We start from the raw sequence: 14,014 nt of genomic DNA on the forward strand, positions 1-14,014 counted from the left end.
CAAGTCAGGGAAGGAGAGGCAAGAAATGACAAGTGGTCAGCATGGTTTTGAGGACACACATATGTGTGATCAAATCATGCCTAGCAAATAGGGCAAATGTTTTGTGAAGGATTTCTGAACCTGGAACCAGTGTTCTTTTATTCCTTGTTCTGGGGTCAGCAAGACCCGAGTTCAAATCCAGTCTCAGATATTTAGCTAATTGTGTCACCCCGGGTAAGTCACTGACACTGTCTGCCTCAGTTTCATCAACAGTAAAAGGGGGGGTAATAATAACACCAATTTCCTAGTATTATTGTAAAAATTATATGAAATAATATTTGTAAAGAACTGGCACACAGTAAATGTTTAATAAATGATTATTCTATTTATGAGCTTGATGCCTTTTTTGGGTGTAGGTTGATCACAGTTATTTAAAATATTTTTAAGGTGCCAGTAATTATGACAAAAGTTATTAACTACTACATCTTCCAAGTTCAATAGAGAGAGACAATCGGGAAGTATACTGGAGGAGATAGATTTTTGAAGCTCAAGGATTTTTGCCAGTAATCTATCAACTTGGGGGTTTGAGTGTAAAAAAAGGGAAGTGTGTATTCAATTTTATAGTGTCCCAGGAAAGAGAGATTACACTTATACAGGATTCCTGACTTTTAGGTCTCAGGTTATTAACCTTTTTCTGTGTTATCATGTTATTTTTTGGCTGTTAGGTAAAGACTGTGGACTTTTCTGAATAATGCTTTTAAATGCTTAAAATAAAATACTCAGGATTACAAAAGAAATCCACTATGTTGAAGTAGTTATGAAAACTCTTATAAACCAAGTTCACAGACCCTAAATTAAGAATCTCTACTCTAAGGAATGAATGAATGAATGAATGAGCAGCAGCAGCACAGGGGATGTGACCAGCTGAGCCAGGACTAAGATTTCTTCCCTTTCCTTCTTTTTTCCAGAGGAGGAGAGTCAAGGGAGTGGGCAGAAAGGTAGTTACTCCCAAGGGAAGGAGTGACTTTTTCCTTGTTCCTTTTAGATCTTGGATTTACAATCTATAGTTTTCATCAAAAGGTCTTGTTGGGGAGAAGAAAAAAAAGAAAAAAAGGTATTGTAGAAATTGTGCTGTACAGCAGCCTTCATCCCCTAGGGGGTGAAAGTGTCCTTTTGTGCATTTTTTGTTGTTGTACACTACTATTAAATAAATGATCATTTTATTTAATGTGTGCTTCATCCCCCTGCTTCCTCCTGCCACTTTATCGAGAACATTGGGCATTTGGATGAAAAGGCTTTAACTCAGGAAGTTCTAGATACAAAACTCTTCTTCCTTAGCAAATTAAGTCTTTCAGCATAATTTTTGAAAATTAGTTTTTAATTGATTTTCTTATATGATCACAATTTCCCCTGATATTCCTCCAGTTTTCCCTTCTAGAGAGCCATCTCATATAACAAATAACATTTTAAAGACAAAAAATGGAAAATGAATAAGAGAGGGGAAAAAATCAGTATAACTAATCAATACATGGAAAAAGGGCTAAAATAAATATGTACAATGTGGACCTGTAGACCCTGTGGGTTGGGATATCTTCTGATACCTCTTCATCAGTATAGAATTTTGATGCCTTATTAGTTATTGAGTAAATAAATAGCAAAATAAATCAGTCAAGTACCAAGTGGGAAAGTAAGGAAATGAGACATTTCTACATCATGGAAGGAAGGAATGAAAATAAAGCATATGACCTTGGAGGCTATTTAGTCGACCCTTGCCTCATTTTACAGATGAGGAAACTGAGACCTAGGGAGTTGAAAGGATTTACACAAAGTCACAAGGGTAGTAATCAGAAGAGCTGGGATTTGAATCTAGGTTCTGCAACTCTCCATCTAGCACTTATAAGACATCAGATTAAAAAAAATTATTTCTGTATTAAACTGAACAATTTGATCACAGGGCATTCTAAACTGAATAAGAAGGCATAAGTGAAAAGAAGAGGAAACAGTGGAACTGCTTGTCAGCTTCAGGAGTGGGGAGGAAGAGCGGGGGTGGGGGAATCATGAATCACGTAACCAAGGAAAAATATTCTAAATTAAAAAAGGGGGAAAGAAAAGAAAAGAAGAGGGATATAGAAGGAAAGGAAAAGGTACTAATAGCTGACACAACTGTCCAAGTTTCTACAGGAACAAAAAATTGGAAGGCAATGAAAGAAATAAGCAAAGTATGGTGGCTTTGAGACCCACTATCTTTATTTTTAATCCACATTTTCACAAGATTGCTCTAGTCTAGACTGTAAGTCTGAGGTTTGAGAAGTTAACAAGTAAACTAGAAATAATTGTCAGTTTTCGTATTTCCTTTTCTGGAAAAACAATGGAAACTTTTCTTTTTTTTTTTTTCCCCAAACTTAATGCTCTTTATTGAATTTCTATGAAGAGCAAATAATCGCCTCTAAGAATCCTGTTGCTCTGATCTTTCTTGCCTATCTCTGAAGCCATGGACTAAGTAGATAGAGATCACCACACACTCCCAACACACATACTATACTGCCACTTGATTTGGAAACTGATGACAATAATTTCCTTGTAATTAGTTGAGGAAAGTGTTCCTCAACCCATTTTGTGCAATGCTATATTATCCAGTTTCTTGGAGTAAATTTATGGTTCTAGAAACTGAGCAAGCATCTTATGAACAACAGCAACAACAACCAGTATATATAAAGCATATGCTGAGGAGAAAGACATTTTCTACTCCAATCTGCCAGGTTCCTAAGAAACAGAAAAGACTTATTTGAACCCAAGTTTTCTGACTCTCCAGCTCAGTGTCCTTTCCACTACTTTGAAACAACTAGATCATTTACCTTTTAAAACCTAGCCATTCCTATTCAATTTGTGTTTCTTCATTGGCCTTATTACAATATTATATCATTGCTCTCTGTCTTTTAAAATCAGCTCTCAGAGTGTGAGGGTGGATTGTGCCTGAAACAATGATTCTATTCTTGATTTTTTTTAAAAAAGGAGAACATATTCCCTTTCCTTTATCCTTTTACCTTCTGTTGAAGGTACATATAAAGCACATATTATTAAACTTACCTTAAACTTCCCATCACAAGAGAAAATGCTGACCCATTTATTATCATAATCTGCAATGATTATATCCCCACAGGGATGAACAGCAACTCCTGTTGGCCGCTGCAGCTGGCCTGGAGACCGTCCCCGGATACCAAAACGACTTTTGAACTGGCCGTCATTGGAAAATATCTGTTTAACCAAAAGCAGAGAAAGAAGTATCTTAAGAATGACTAGAGGGTGACACAAATAACATCTGCTACAATTCATATATTCAGTTCCACTGAATAGGAACATGCTTTTAGCTCTTGAGAAATATCCTGCAAACGAATCATCTAAGCTAGTTTCTTTCCCATACGCAGACTGTTTGCCAAAGTGTTTGAGATTCTTAAGTAATAAACTCTGGAATCATATCCATTCTCTGAAAACAATAGTTTCAATTTTTAAGTTCATTTTCTATTATGAAGCTGCTCAGTGGATAGAGCATTAGATTTGGAATCAGGAAGTCTTGACTTCAAATCTGGCCTCAGATGCTTATTCAATGTGTGACCTTGGGCAAGCCACTTATTTTATAAAATGGAGATAATAATAGCACTTGCCTCTCATGTTGGTTATGAGGTGCTTTGCAAATCTTAAAAAGACTACATGAATACTAGCTATCATTATTATTTTTAGATCATACCTGCACACATTGGTTGTTGCTGTCTGCAATTAATATCTTTCCTGCTGTAGATGCGGCTACCCCTTGTAGATTTGTAAATTCTCCCTTATTTCTTCCTTTGGTGCCTGAAAATAATCACAGAACAGTAGATATAAAGAATTAGATCATTAAGTCTCTCAGTTCTAACAGGAAGAATGATCATGTTTCCCATAGGTGACCTCTGTTTACTTCCTTCATCATGATTTTTACTTCTCACCAGCCTTTGATAATCAAGAATGAAATGGAACAAAACAATATATTTTTTTCTATAGTATAGGTCATTTAGCCTTAAACTTGCATTGGGATTCTTGATCTAAAATTCGAAGGAACCTCAAAAGTCATCTAGCTCCTTGTTCTACAAATGAGGAGCACGTGGCCCATCGACATTTAACAACTTGGTCATGGTCACAGGGGCCTTAAGCAGCCTTAAGCAGTGGAATTTGAACCCAGGTCTTAGTAAGTAGCTTATACTACTCTAGGTTCTACTACTGGGATACTTTTCCATCCTGATCCTGGGAATTTGATCCCTAATTAGCTTTCCTGCCTTAGTGGTCTTCCCTTTACCTTCTTCTGCTTTTAGCAGTTTCCTGTTATTCCTTCATTTTTTTAGGCAGATGAATCTAGGTAGGACAGGTCATTAAATACTGGTTATGAAGGCAGGAAGATCTGAGTTCAAAGCTGGCCTTGGATCCTTACTAGCCTTGTGACTCTTTTGGGCAAATCTGAGTGCTTTGGAGGCAGCTAGGTGGCTCAGTGGATAGAATGCTTGATCTAGGGTTAGAAAGTCATGGGTTCAAATCTGACCTTGGACACTTAGTTGTGTGAGCCCCAGCTGATCACTCAACTCCTGTCTGCCCCAGTTTTCTCAGTTACCAAATGGGATAATAATAGAACTTACCTCTCAGGGTTTGTTGTATGGGTCAAATGAGACAATAATTGTAAAAGGCACTTCATAAATTCTTGTTTCTTTACATCTGTCAATATTGCTAGGACTTACATACTTATATTACCATGTTTTCAACAGGATTAGTTCCATAAATAATTTAGCAAATAAAACCCAATCATAAACATTTTGACATGTATATGTTGTATATATGTGTGCTCATGAATATGCAGAAGATCACCCTTGGTGTGAGAGCTCCCTCCACCCATGCAGACTGTAATTCATCTGTGGCTTAGTATATAAGTCCTAGAGAACTGCTTGAAGTATAAAGGGCTTAAATCCCTTACTCAGTATCACATAGCTGATAAATGTCAGAGTAGATTGGAATCAAGGTTTTCTTGACTATATATTCAGCTCTCTATCCACTACAGCGGGTCATCTCTACAGGGAAAAGGGCATTCTGGATGATTGTAAGAAAATCCTACTGACATCCACAAATGTTGGTTCTGTCTGAATACAGGAAGAGGACACTTCCTCTCCTTTCTTCCCTTTTGGGAGTTACATTTTCTCTGCTGTGAAGCTTTCACTTTACAACATACTGAACTGGCAATGGTTTCCTTTTGTGCATTTGTCAGTGTGGTGTAAGAACAAGGGCTATTTTATAAGAAAAAAACAATTCCATTTCCCATCTGAGAAGCACAAAGCAATCAGCCAATGCCAATTCCTTGATTCTCACTGACCTCCTAGTGGTAGATAAGTGGCAAGTATTTCTCCCATTTAGCAGAGACAGAAGCTGGGCAGCAATGAGATACTCAATGATTATCAGCAGCATTATAAGAAAAAACAGGACATCTAATTCGAACACCATTTATCAAAATGCAAGGCCACAGAAAGTAAGAGATGAAAGCCCCATTGGTTTTTGTTTGAACGGGATCTATTTATGAACATTATTTCTAAAGGACTAACATAGTAATGTCCCAAGTAATGCATTTTCTTCCTACATAAATAAAAGCTATCCTGTCTGTGAACATTCCAGGTTAATAAGCAAAACATAAGGGAGTTGATTCAACCTCCTCACAGAATATCAGGAAAGAGAATGAGGTGAGGACAAGAAAATGTCAAAGAACCTTAAAGGGTAGTGGATGTTTGTTTTGTTTCAGAGATATTTAGGGCTCATTTCAATTGAACCAAGAGGCAACATAATGTTATTGTTGTTGTTGCTTAGTCATTTCAGTCCTGTCTGATTCTTTGTGACTATTTGGGATTTTCTTGGCAAAGATACTGGAGTGATTTGCCATTTTCTTCCCCAGCTCATTTTACAGATGAGGAAACTGAGGCAAACAAAATTAAGTGACTTGCCCAGGGTCACAGAGTTAGTAAGTGTCTGAAGCCACATGTGAACTCTGGTCTTCTTGGCTCCAGGTCCAGAGCTCTATTTACTCTGCCATCAGCATGGTGTAGTGGTCAGTGAGTCAGGCTAAAAATCAGGAAGACTTTGGTTTTCTTCAATTATAAATGAAGATGACAATCATTATTTTGCAGCATCCATAGGCTTCACAAGAAACTTATTGGTTCATAGGCCCAAAGGATCTGTGAAACAAAAACTTAGAATATCTGCAAAAAGGACAACTGTGTTAGTAGAAATGAATTCAAAAGTCAGGAATCAAAAGTAAGACAAGTGAGTTAACTGAGTTTTGAATCCACATACTTCTGATTTCCTTTATATTAGGGGCCAGATTGGCCCAAGGTGAGAATGGGGCTAAGCCTACAGATAGGATGGGAGAGCTGAGAGCCAGGTCATTCATAATACAGGGGAACAAAACAATCTAATGCTATTTCCTAGGCTGACCTTGTTAATCAAAGACTGTTGCCCTTAAGGGAAAAGGACTATGGTCTAAATTCATGAAAATATATATTCTAGGCAATGGAAAAAATAAACATCTTTTGTTTCAAAAGAAGTAGTCCAGACAGAAGAAACTTTTATGGGATTCCTGTAATAGGTAGCCACATCTCATATATAGTCATTCTTGTATAAATTTTCCTCAAAAGCAGTGTTATATAATAGAAAAAAAGTACTGGATTTGAAGCCAGAGGACCTGAACTCAATGTAATTCTGGCCAATGTTTTTCTGCCAATTACTACCCAAATAACCTGAGCCAAGTTACCTCTCAGGCCTTTCCTTCCCTTCTTCATCTTTAAAATGAGAAAGTTCAAAGGATCATAGAGTTAGAGCTTGAAGGGACTTTGGAGGCCATCAAAACTCTTATTTTACAAATGAGAATACAAAGGCAGAGAGAGGAAGTGTTACCTGCCTAGGTTCACCCATCTGATTAAGTAACTGAAGCTGGATTTGAAGCATGGTCTTTCCAACTCCAAGTCCAGTGCCCTAAGTCTATTCTACTTCTAAGTCTATCAATCAGCCAATCAACTAATCATCAGGCAATTTATTAAGCACTTATTTATGTGCTAACCACTGGGTACTGAAAAGCTTTCAAAAGTGATATGGCCAAGTCCTGGTCTTTTCATGTGTAGGGGCTAGGTGAGGGCATGCTAAACCTTGTGTATGTGATAGTAGGCACAGGCTATCAATTTCTGAGAAATAGGGTCCTGTTATTTTGTTGACCATTACACAGGGCAGCTACTGTTTGGGTGTGCGGCATCAGAGTGGGAGGAATGGTAGCAACACTGTTCAATGGAAGTCAGCTAGTGTGACATCATGGGCACAAGGACCAAAGGCATGCCAGCCCTTGGGGCACAGGGTACTTAATTGGTCTTGTCCAACTGGCTTTAGCTTCATCTCTCAAAGCCACTGACTATCATCTTTTGACTAGTAGGCATGGCAAAATTAATAGAACTATAAGAGAAAATGTGGGGAAGTTAGTGCATTAGATAGAGCACTGGGCTTGACTCAGGAAGACTCATCTTGGTGAGATCAAATTTGGCATCAGACAGTTTTGTGACCCTGGGCAAGTCACCTAACCCTGTTTGCCTCCATTTTCTCATCTGTAAAATGAGTTTGAGAAGGAAACTGTGCTGGTATCTTTGCTAAAAAAAACCGAAATTGGGTCAAAGAGTCAGACACAACTGAAAATGACTGAACAACAACAAAAAGAGAATGCCTTTCCTGTCTATACCAGATATCAGTGTTCTCCTCCATTTGTATTAACTTACCTGTATGAATGTGGTATCCTCTTGTCCCTTCCCAAACACCAAAAGTAGAATGTATGTCCCTTGAGGTAAGGGACTAATTTCATGTTGACTTTTTATCTCTAGTACTTAGTATATAGCTTAATAAATGCTTCTTGAATTTATTTTTTTAAAGACTGCAGAGGCATATCCAGTACTTTTGAGAATCAAACTTTACCCTGACAAAAGCATTCTAAAGAAACTTCTAAAAGCATGATAGTTGGGTAAAGTAAATAATCACCAGATCATAAACCTAGATATGGAAGGGGGGACCCTAAGAAAACTCAAAAAGTTAAGAAGTAACCAAGAGTCAGACAAAACAAGATGGGGACGAAGAAAAAATGGAGAGGTACCAAATTTACATTTTTCAAACATTTTCAGTCTATGGAGACCACTTGAATTGGACAAAGGATCCTACTCATCCATTGCTTACAATCCTCCCCAGAATGAAGGGGGGAGGGGGGGGGGAATGGCACTGTTTTTTGAGATACCAGTGAGGTTATGTCTGATTTTGGAGGGGAAAAAAATTTTTTTTGCCAGAAGTCAGAGTATAGACAATGTCACATCACCATATTTACCTGGTATTCCCTTTTTTATGTTACCTAATATTTTCCCTATAAATGAGGAAGAACTGATAGAAGGAATGTCATTATTTGAGTCCTGGATCAACAAATCAACAACCACCTTTATTAATTTTTGAGATTCTCCTCCTTTTTGTTTTTAGATTTATGTTCCAGTTTCTGAATAGGTAATGTTGACATTGGTATATTCTAATTCAGTGATTCCCAAAGTGGGCGCCACCCCCCCCTGGTGGTGCTGCAGCGATCCAGAGGGGCGGTGATGGCTACAGGTGCATTTATCTTTCCTATTAATTGCTATTAAAATTTAAAAAAAAATTAACTTCCAGGGGCACTAAGTAATATTTTTTTCTGGAAAGGGGGCGGTAGGCCAAAAAAGTTTGGGAACCACTGTTCTAATTCTAAAAAGTATATTTCAATTTCATAATGGAGACTCTTTATCAAGGAATACCTATCACGTACTAGTGTTTTCAATTACACATGAATGTATGGTGAAATCACACTATTGGCTTTGAAAAATGAATAGATTCTCGAATTCCTAAAAGAGCACTGCATATATCTGCTCTGTAGTACATAGATAAAATTCCAGGCTAATATCCTGGAGGTAGAAATACCTGAAGGTAGAAGAGAGGAGGACTGAGCACAAAGACACAGCCCTCCTATTCTATCCCAAAATAGAGACAATAGTCTCCCTTGTAGTTGGAAAATGAAGGTTTTCCAGATTCTAGATCTTATCTGTCTAGTCTAAGCAAATCTCTGGAACACCAGTACAAGTTGCCAGGATTTAAGCCTTTCCATGCAGAGCATGCCAAAACCATTACAATAACTATATTATTACCATTTACTACCTGTGCAACTTTGAGTTTAACCCCTCTGAACCTCTGTTTTTTTCTCCTGTAAAATTAGAAGTCTGAGCTAGATGACTTCTGCTGTATAAATATTAAGGGCTGGGTTCAAGTACTGGACTGGCTACATGGCCTTAGATAGCTTAACTTCAAGCTCCCATTCCTCTATTCCTCATTTGCAAAATGGAGATAATAATGCCTTATCCACACTTTATGGAGTTGTTGTAAGGATTAAATAAGATGTACATCAACTGCAGAGTACTACATAAAGGGAAGTTACTGTATTTATTTCAGCCCAGAGATAAAATAAAGTAAAATGAACTTTCATGAGATGAGAATATCTGCATTTCTGATTTTTTTGAAATTAAGTAACTCTTCATTTTCTTGAAGCTGAGACAAATCCTTTTTTTAAAAATCCTAAATATCCACTGAAAGTTATCTTTGTTCTTTCCTGAAGCTTGTTAATGTAACATATAATTTCCATAGTCTTTACCCAGGTAACCTTTTAGATTTTACTTCTGGAAGATTGGATTAAAAATCCCGTATTGATGTGATAAAGGCTAAATGCTTTTCAAGCTGATTTTGAAAGGAGTATGGTACTAGTCCCCTTAAAATTATAAAACTCTTCTTCCTCAATTGTTTTATCTTTGTTAAGAATTTATTAGTTGCTTACTCTATGTCGGACAGTGTGCTAAGCATGAGGATACAAAGAAAGCCAAAAATAGTATCTGTCTTTGAGGACTTAAAGTCTCATGAGGAGGCAAACAAGAAAATAGTTAGTCATATACAAGACATATAGAGAGTAGACTCAGAGGGGGAGGCACAAGCAGCCAGAAGACCTGGAAGGGCTTCTTGTAGAAACTGGGATTTGAACAATCTTGAAGGAAACCAAGGAAACTAAGATGTTGAGATGAAGAGGACAAATATTCTAGGCAAAGGGGACAGCCAGGGAAAGGATATGGAGCTTTGGGCACAAGCAAAAGGAAAAAGGCTAGGGAAATGAATCCTTGAGGTCATGGAGGGGGAGTAAATTGAATGATGACCTGGAAAAGGAGGAAGGGACTAGATTGCAGAGAGTTTTAAATGACAGAGGACTTAATTTTTGATTCTAGAGGTTGTCCTCCATTTTCAAAGAGGACCAGTTGCATGCAGCATGGTCTTGACTGGTGTATGAACAGGATTTAAATGAAGTAGAGCTGTACAAAATTGTCAGCAGCCCTTTCTCTTCCAGTCATTGAAATCCAGTGGCAAGACAAAGAGCCAAGAGACAGGGAGACAATGGAATTTATTGGAAGAGGGAGTCAGAGATAACATAGGCAGGAAAATCTTATTGGCAACTGAATAGAGGACAGATTGGACTGGGGAGAGATAAAAATGAGGGAGAGCTTATAATGTTATATTATATGACTACCAAGCAAAAAGGAACTTGTGAGTGGACCTAATGTACTCATCAGCTAAAGACAGATCTCTGTTCTACTATTAATTAACTATGTGATCTTAAATAAATCACTTCATCTCTTTAGATCTCATTTTTAAAATACTAAGGTTGAACTAGATGGCCTCAAAGTTGCCTTCCACCTCTAGCAATCTCTGAATCTATAGTGTATGTCATGACCAATCTGGTTGGCCAAACTCACTCAAAGATAGAACTGAAATAACTATATTCCATTGCCAAAAATAAGGCAAAAATTCAGACTTCAAATAACTTACAAACTTAAATTTGGAAAATGCTAAATAACAAAAGCAATATCCTATGTTTCTAAAAGGATTTATCACTTATAAAACATGTGAATGTATGTTATCTCATTGAATACTCCAAATGGTCTTGTGATATAGGTCCTATGGCAATTCCTCATTATACAGACAAGGAAACTGAGGCTGAATGATAATAACTTGCTCAAGGTTTTACAGTTTAGCAAATGGCAGAACCAGGACAAGAACTTAGATGTCCTTTGGATCTTGACATCTGCCCTGACCCACCAAAGTACTGCCTATTTTTTGCATGTACCATGAACTGAATGCAACCTGGGGCTCAAATCTGGGTTTTGATCTCCCTTCTTGGATGGCACAGAGTGAAGAGTAATCATTCTCTCCACCACAGAGAAGAGTCTCATGTCAACAACAAGTCTTGAGATCCCAGGGTTATATTCTTATGAATGAAAAATCTCTTTAATCAGTATATGAGTTCTTGGAAAGCAAGGACTATCTCATTTTCTCTTTGTATCCTCACACTTTGCACAGACACATAGTAAATGCTTAATAAATGCTTCTTATTCCATCCCTTTCCATGGAATATTCTGAAGGGCTCTACATATCACTGAAGAATGGATTGACCTGAAGGTTCTTTAAAACATCTGGTTTCTAGAAATGGGATAATAACTTTTTCTTTAGCTTATTTTTCATTTCAGAGTCCATATTGTGTATTGTAAGGCAGTGGGGTTAAGTGACTGGCCCAAGGTCACACAACTAGGAAGTGTCTGAGGTCAATTTTGAATCCAGGAGCTCCTGTCTCTATGCCTGGCTCTTAAATCACTGAGCTACCTAGCTTCATCTGGGATAATTACTCTTTTGGTTTGCCCCTTTATCCCCTTTTATTTAGATCATTGCCTCAACTTTCATTTATCTGATGAATACTTTCAGCCTTTATCTTATCACCAAGTGAATTTTTTAAAAGCATTTATTAAGTACCTATTATTTTCCAATCATTGTGTCTACCCTCATGCCCTATCTCTAAGGGGGAAAGGAGGGACCAAGGGATGGCATTTGTGGACCACATATAGTCCTCTTTAGTTACTGATATATCATGTCTTGTGGTCTGATGAAATAATTTCTCCTTTCTAGGCATTTGAATCTAATCTAAATAACCGGAATGATTCTACAAACCCTATTTAAGACTGAAAGGCAAACAGGAGTACAAATGCCTGTTACTAGGGAGACTTCCATTCAAAACCCTTTTTGTGTATCCCAGGGAAGCAGCATATTAATTACATATTTAAATTGCATCTGACTGCACTTTCACAACTTCCCACAGCTTCTGGTTTCTTCTCTTTGTTCTGGGACTTTCTTGAGGAGCTGACAGAACTAGTTTATGGTGTCTAGTCAGCAAACTGGAACACCAAAGAATTCCTGACATTTCAAGGCCCTATTATCTTGCCCAGATGCTCAGGTTACTTAGCTAAGACATTTCCATTTCAAGGCAGTTTTCAGAGATGCTGTTAGATCCCAATCATCATTCATTCATTAAGGCAACATAATTAGGTTTTCAGAGTTGGGAAGGAGAAGGAGAGAGTATTAAGTATCTCTTCTTTAGAAAACAAAAGCAGTCAAAAGACATTTCAGGCAAGAATCAAATTCTAAGCTTCCAAAATTTTGTAGCCAAGTTCTGTCCTGGAAAAAACCAACCCAACCAAGCCCTCCCATTGATGTCAAGGAGAGCTTTGGTGAAAGCATGGCCTATTCATGCTGAAGAGAATAACAATAAATGATCCTGCTGTTTATTTATACAATTCTTTCTCATCTGCTGGGCTTTCTACAATCATTTCATTTGTGCCTAAGAATAGTGTGATAGAGATGAAAGGAGAAGTATAACTATTCTTAGAAGGAGAAACTGAGGATCAGGGTAATTAAGTAATTTGCCCAAAGTCACACAATAAATGTTAGACTTGGGGTTTGAACTTTGGTCTTTTGTGAAATCCACAGTTCTTTTTACTGAACTAGAATTTAAGTAATTCCTTTTCTTCTCTTTTCTTCTCTCTCTCTTTTTTTTTTAACTCTTATCTACTGTCTTAGAATCAGTACTGTGTTGGTTCTAAGGCAGAAGACTTGCCTAGGCTCACACAAAGTCTCTTAGGCCAGATTTAAACGTAGGACCTCCTGCCTCTAGGCCTGGCTCTCAATCCACAGAGCCACCTAGCTGCACCCTCAAGAAGAATTTCTTAAGCACCTACTATGTGGCACTCACTATAGCTATGTTGTGTTCTTGTACAAATCTTTGTTTTGCATATTACTATGTACTAATTTTTAACATATTCTTGAGCCTAATGTGGTAACCAATTAGAAATTCTAAGGCAGAGGTGATTAATGGTCAATGAAATCTGTTATCTCTCTCTCTTTTTTTTTCTTACTGGGAACAACTGAGTTCTGAATCCTGACAAAAGGCTTCCTTTTCTTTGTAACCAATGTAAAGAGAGGTTTGAGTTACCATTCTAGACAGCCTGCCACAGCCCTGAGCATATGTGGGTAGCTAATACACAACTACCATTCCTCAAGCCCAGCAAATTCTGGTCAGAAATAGTCTCCTGGTCCCTGAATGGCAGTTAGTAGCACTCAACAGCAAGGAGGAAAAGATGAAGTCTAGATGAAGTCTATAACTCATAATGCAGGTAAGAGTTAAAAAAGAAATCCTTCACTGTCTGCTTGATAAATGCTTGTTGATTGATTGATTGATTGCACATCTCTGCCACCTGTGCACCCAAGTGCCAATTAACTACTCCAGCCCCAACAGCTGGTCTGCCAAAGGATTTGTTACATCACCTCCATTACTGAAGGGATCAATCAATTGGTGTCATCACAGCCTTCAGCAAGATACAGCTTTAACCCCGAAGACACAAGAGTCAACTAACAATGAGATAAGCAGATGGAATCATGGGGTTTTAGTTCAACCCCCTCTTTTTACCAAGGAAGAAGCTGGAGAAACTCAGGGTGGCTAAGTGACTTGTCCAGGGTCATAGTGGTGTTAATTTTTAGAAGCCAAGTTCTCTGGATCACTGGGAATTTCAGA

The 14,014-nt window shown here is 37.8% G+C and overlaps 1 protein-coding gene across 4 annotated transcripts in view; it reads right to left on the reverse strand.

Annotated features, from left to right (window-relative positions):
* Window positions 1–14,014, reverse strand: part of TRIM2 (tripartite motif containing 2) — a 55,606-nt gene that overhangs the window by 12,824 nt on the left and 28,768 nt on the right. For all 4 annotated transcript variants that reach the window (XM_044682394.1, XM_044682393.1, XM_044682392.1 and 1 more), the window contains 2 exons: window positions 3,725–3,828; window positions 3,067–3,234 (listed from right to left, as the gene is read on the reverse strand). In XM_044682394.1, the coding sequence (XP_044538329.1) occupies window positions 3,067–3,234; window positions 3,725–3,828 (272 nt within the window). The remainder of the gene's footprint in view (window positions 1–3,066; window positions 3,235–3,724; window positions 3,829–14,014) is intronic.

Source organism: Gracilinanus agilis, chromosome 6 (genome assembly GCF_016433145.1).
Source record: "Gracilinanus agilis isolate LMUSP501 chromosome 6, AgileGrace, whole genome shotgun sequence".
Taxonomy (NCBI): domain Eukaryota; kingdom Metazoa; phylum Chordata; class Mammalia; order Didelphimorphia; family Didelphidae; genus Gracilinanus; species Gracilinanus agilis.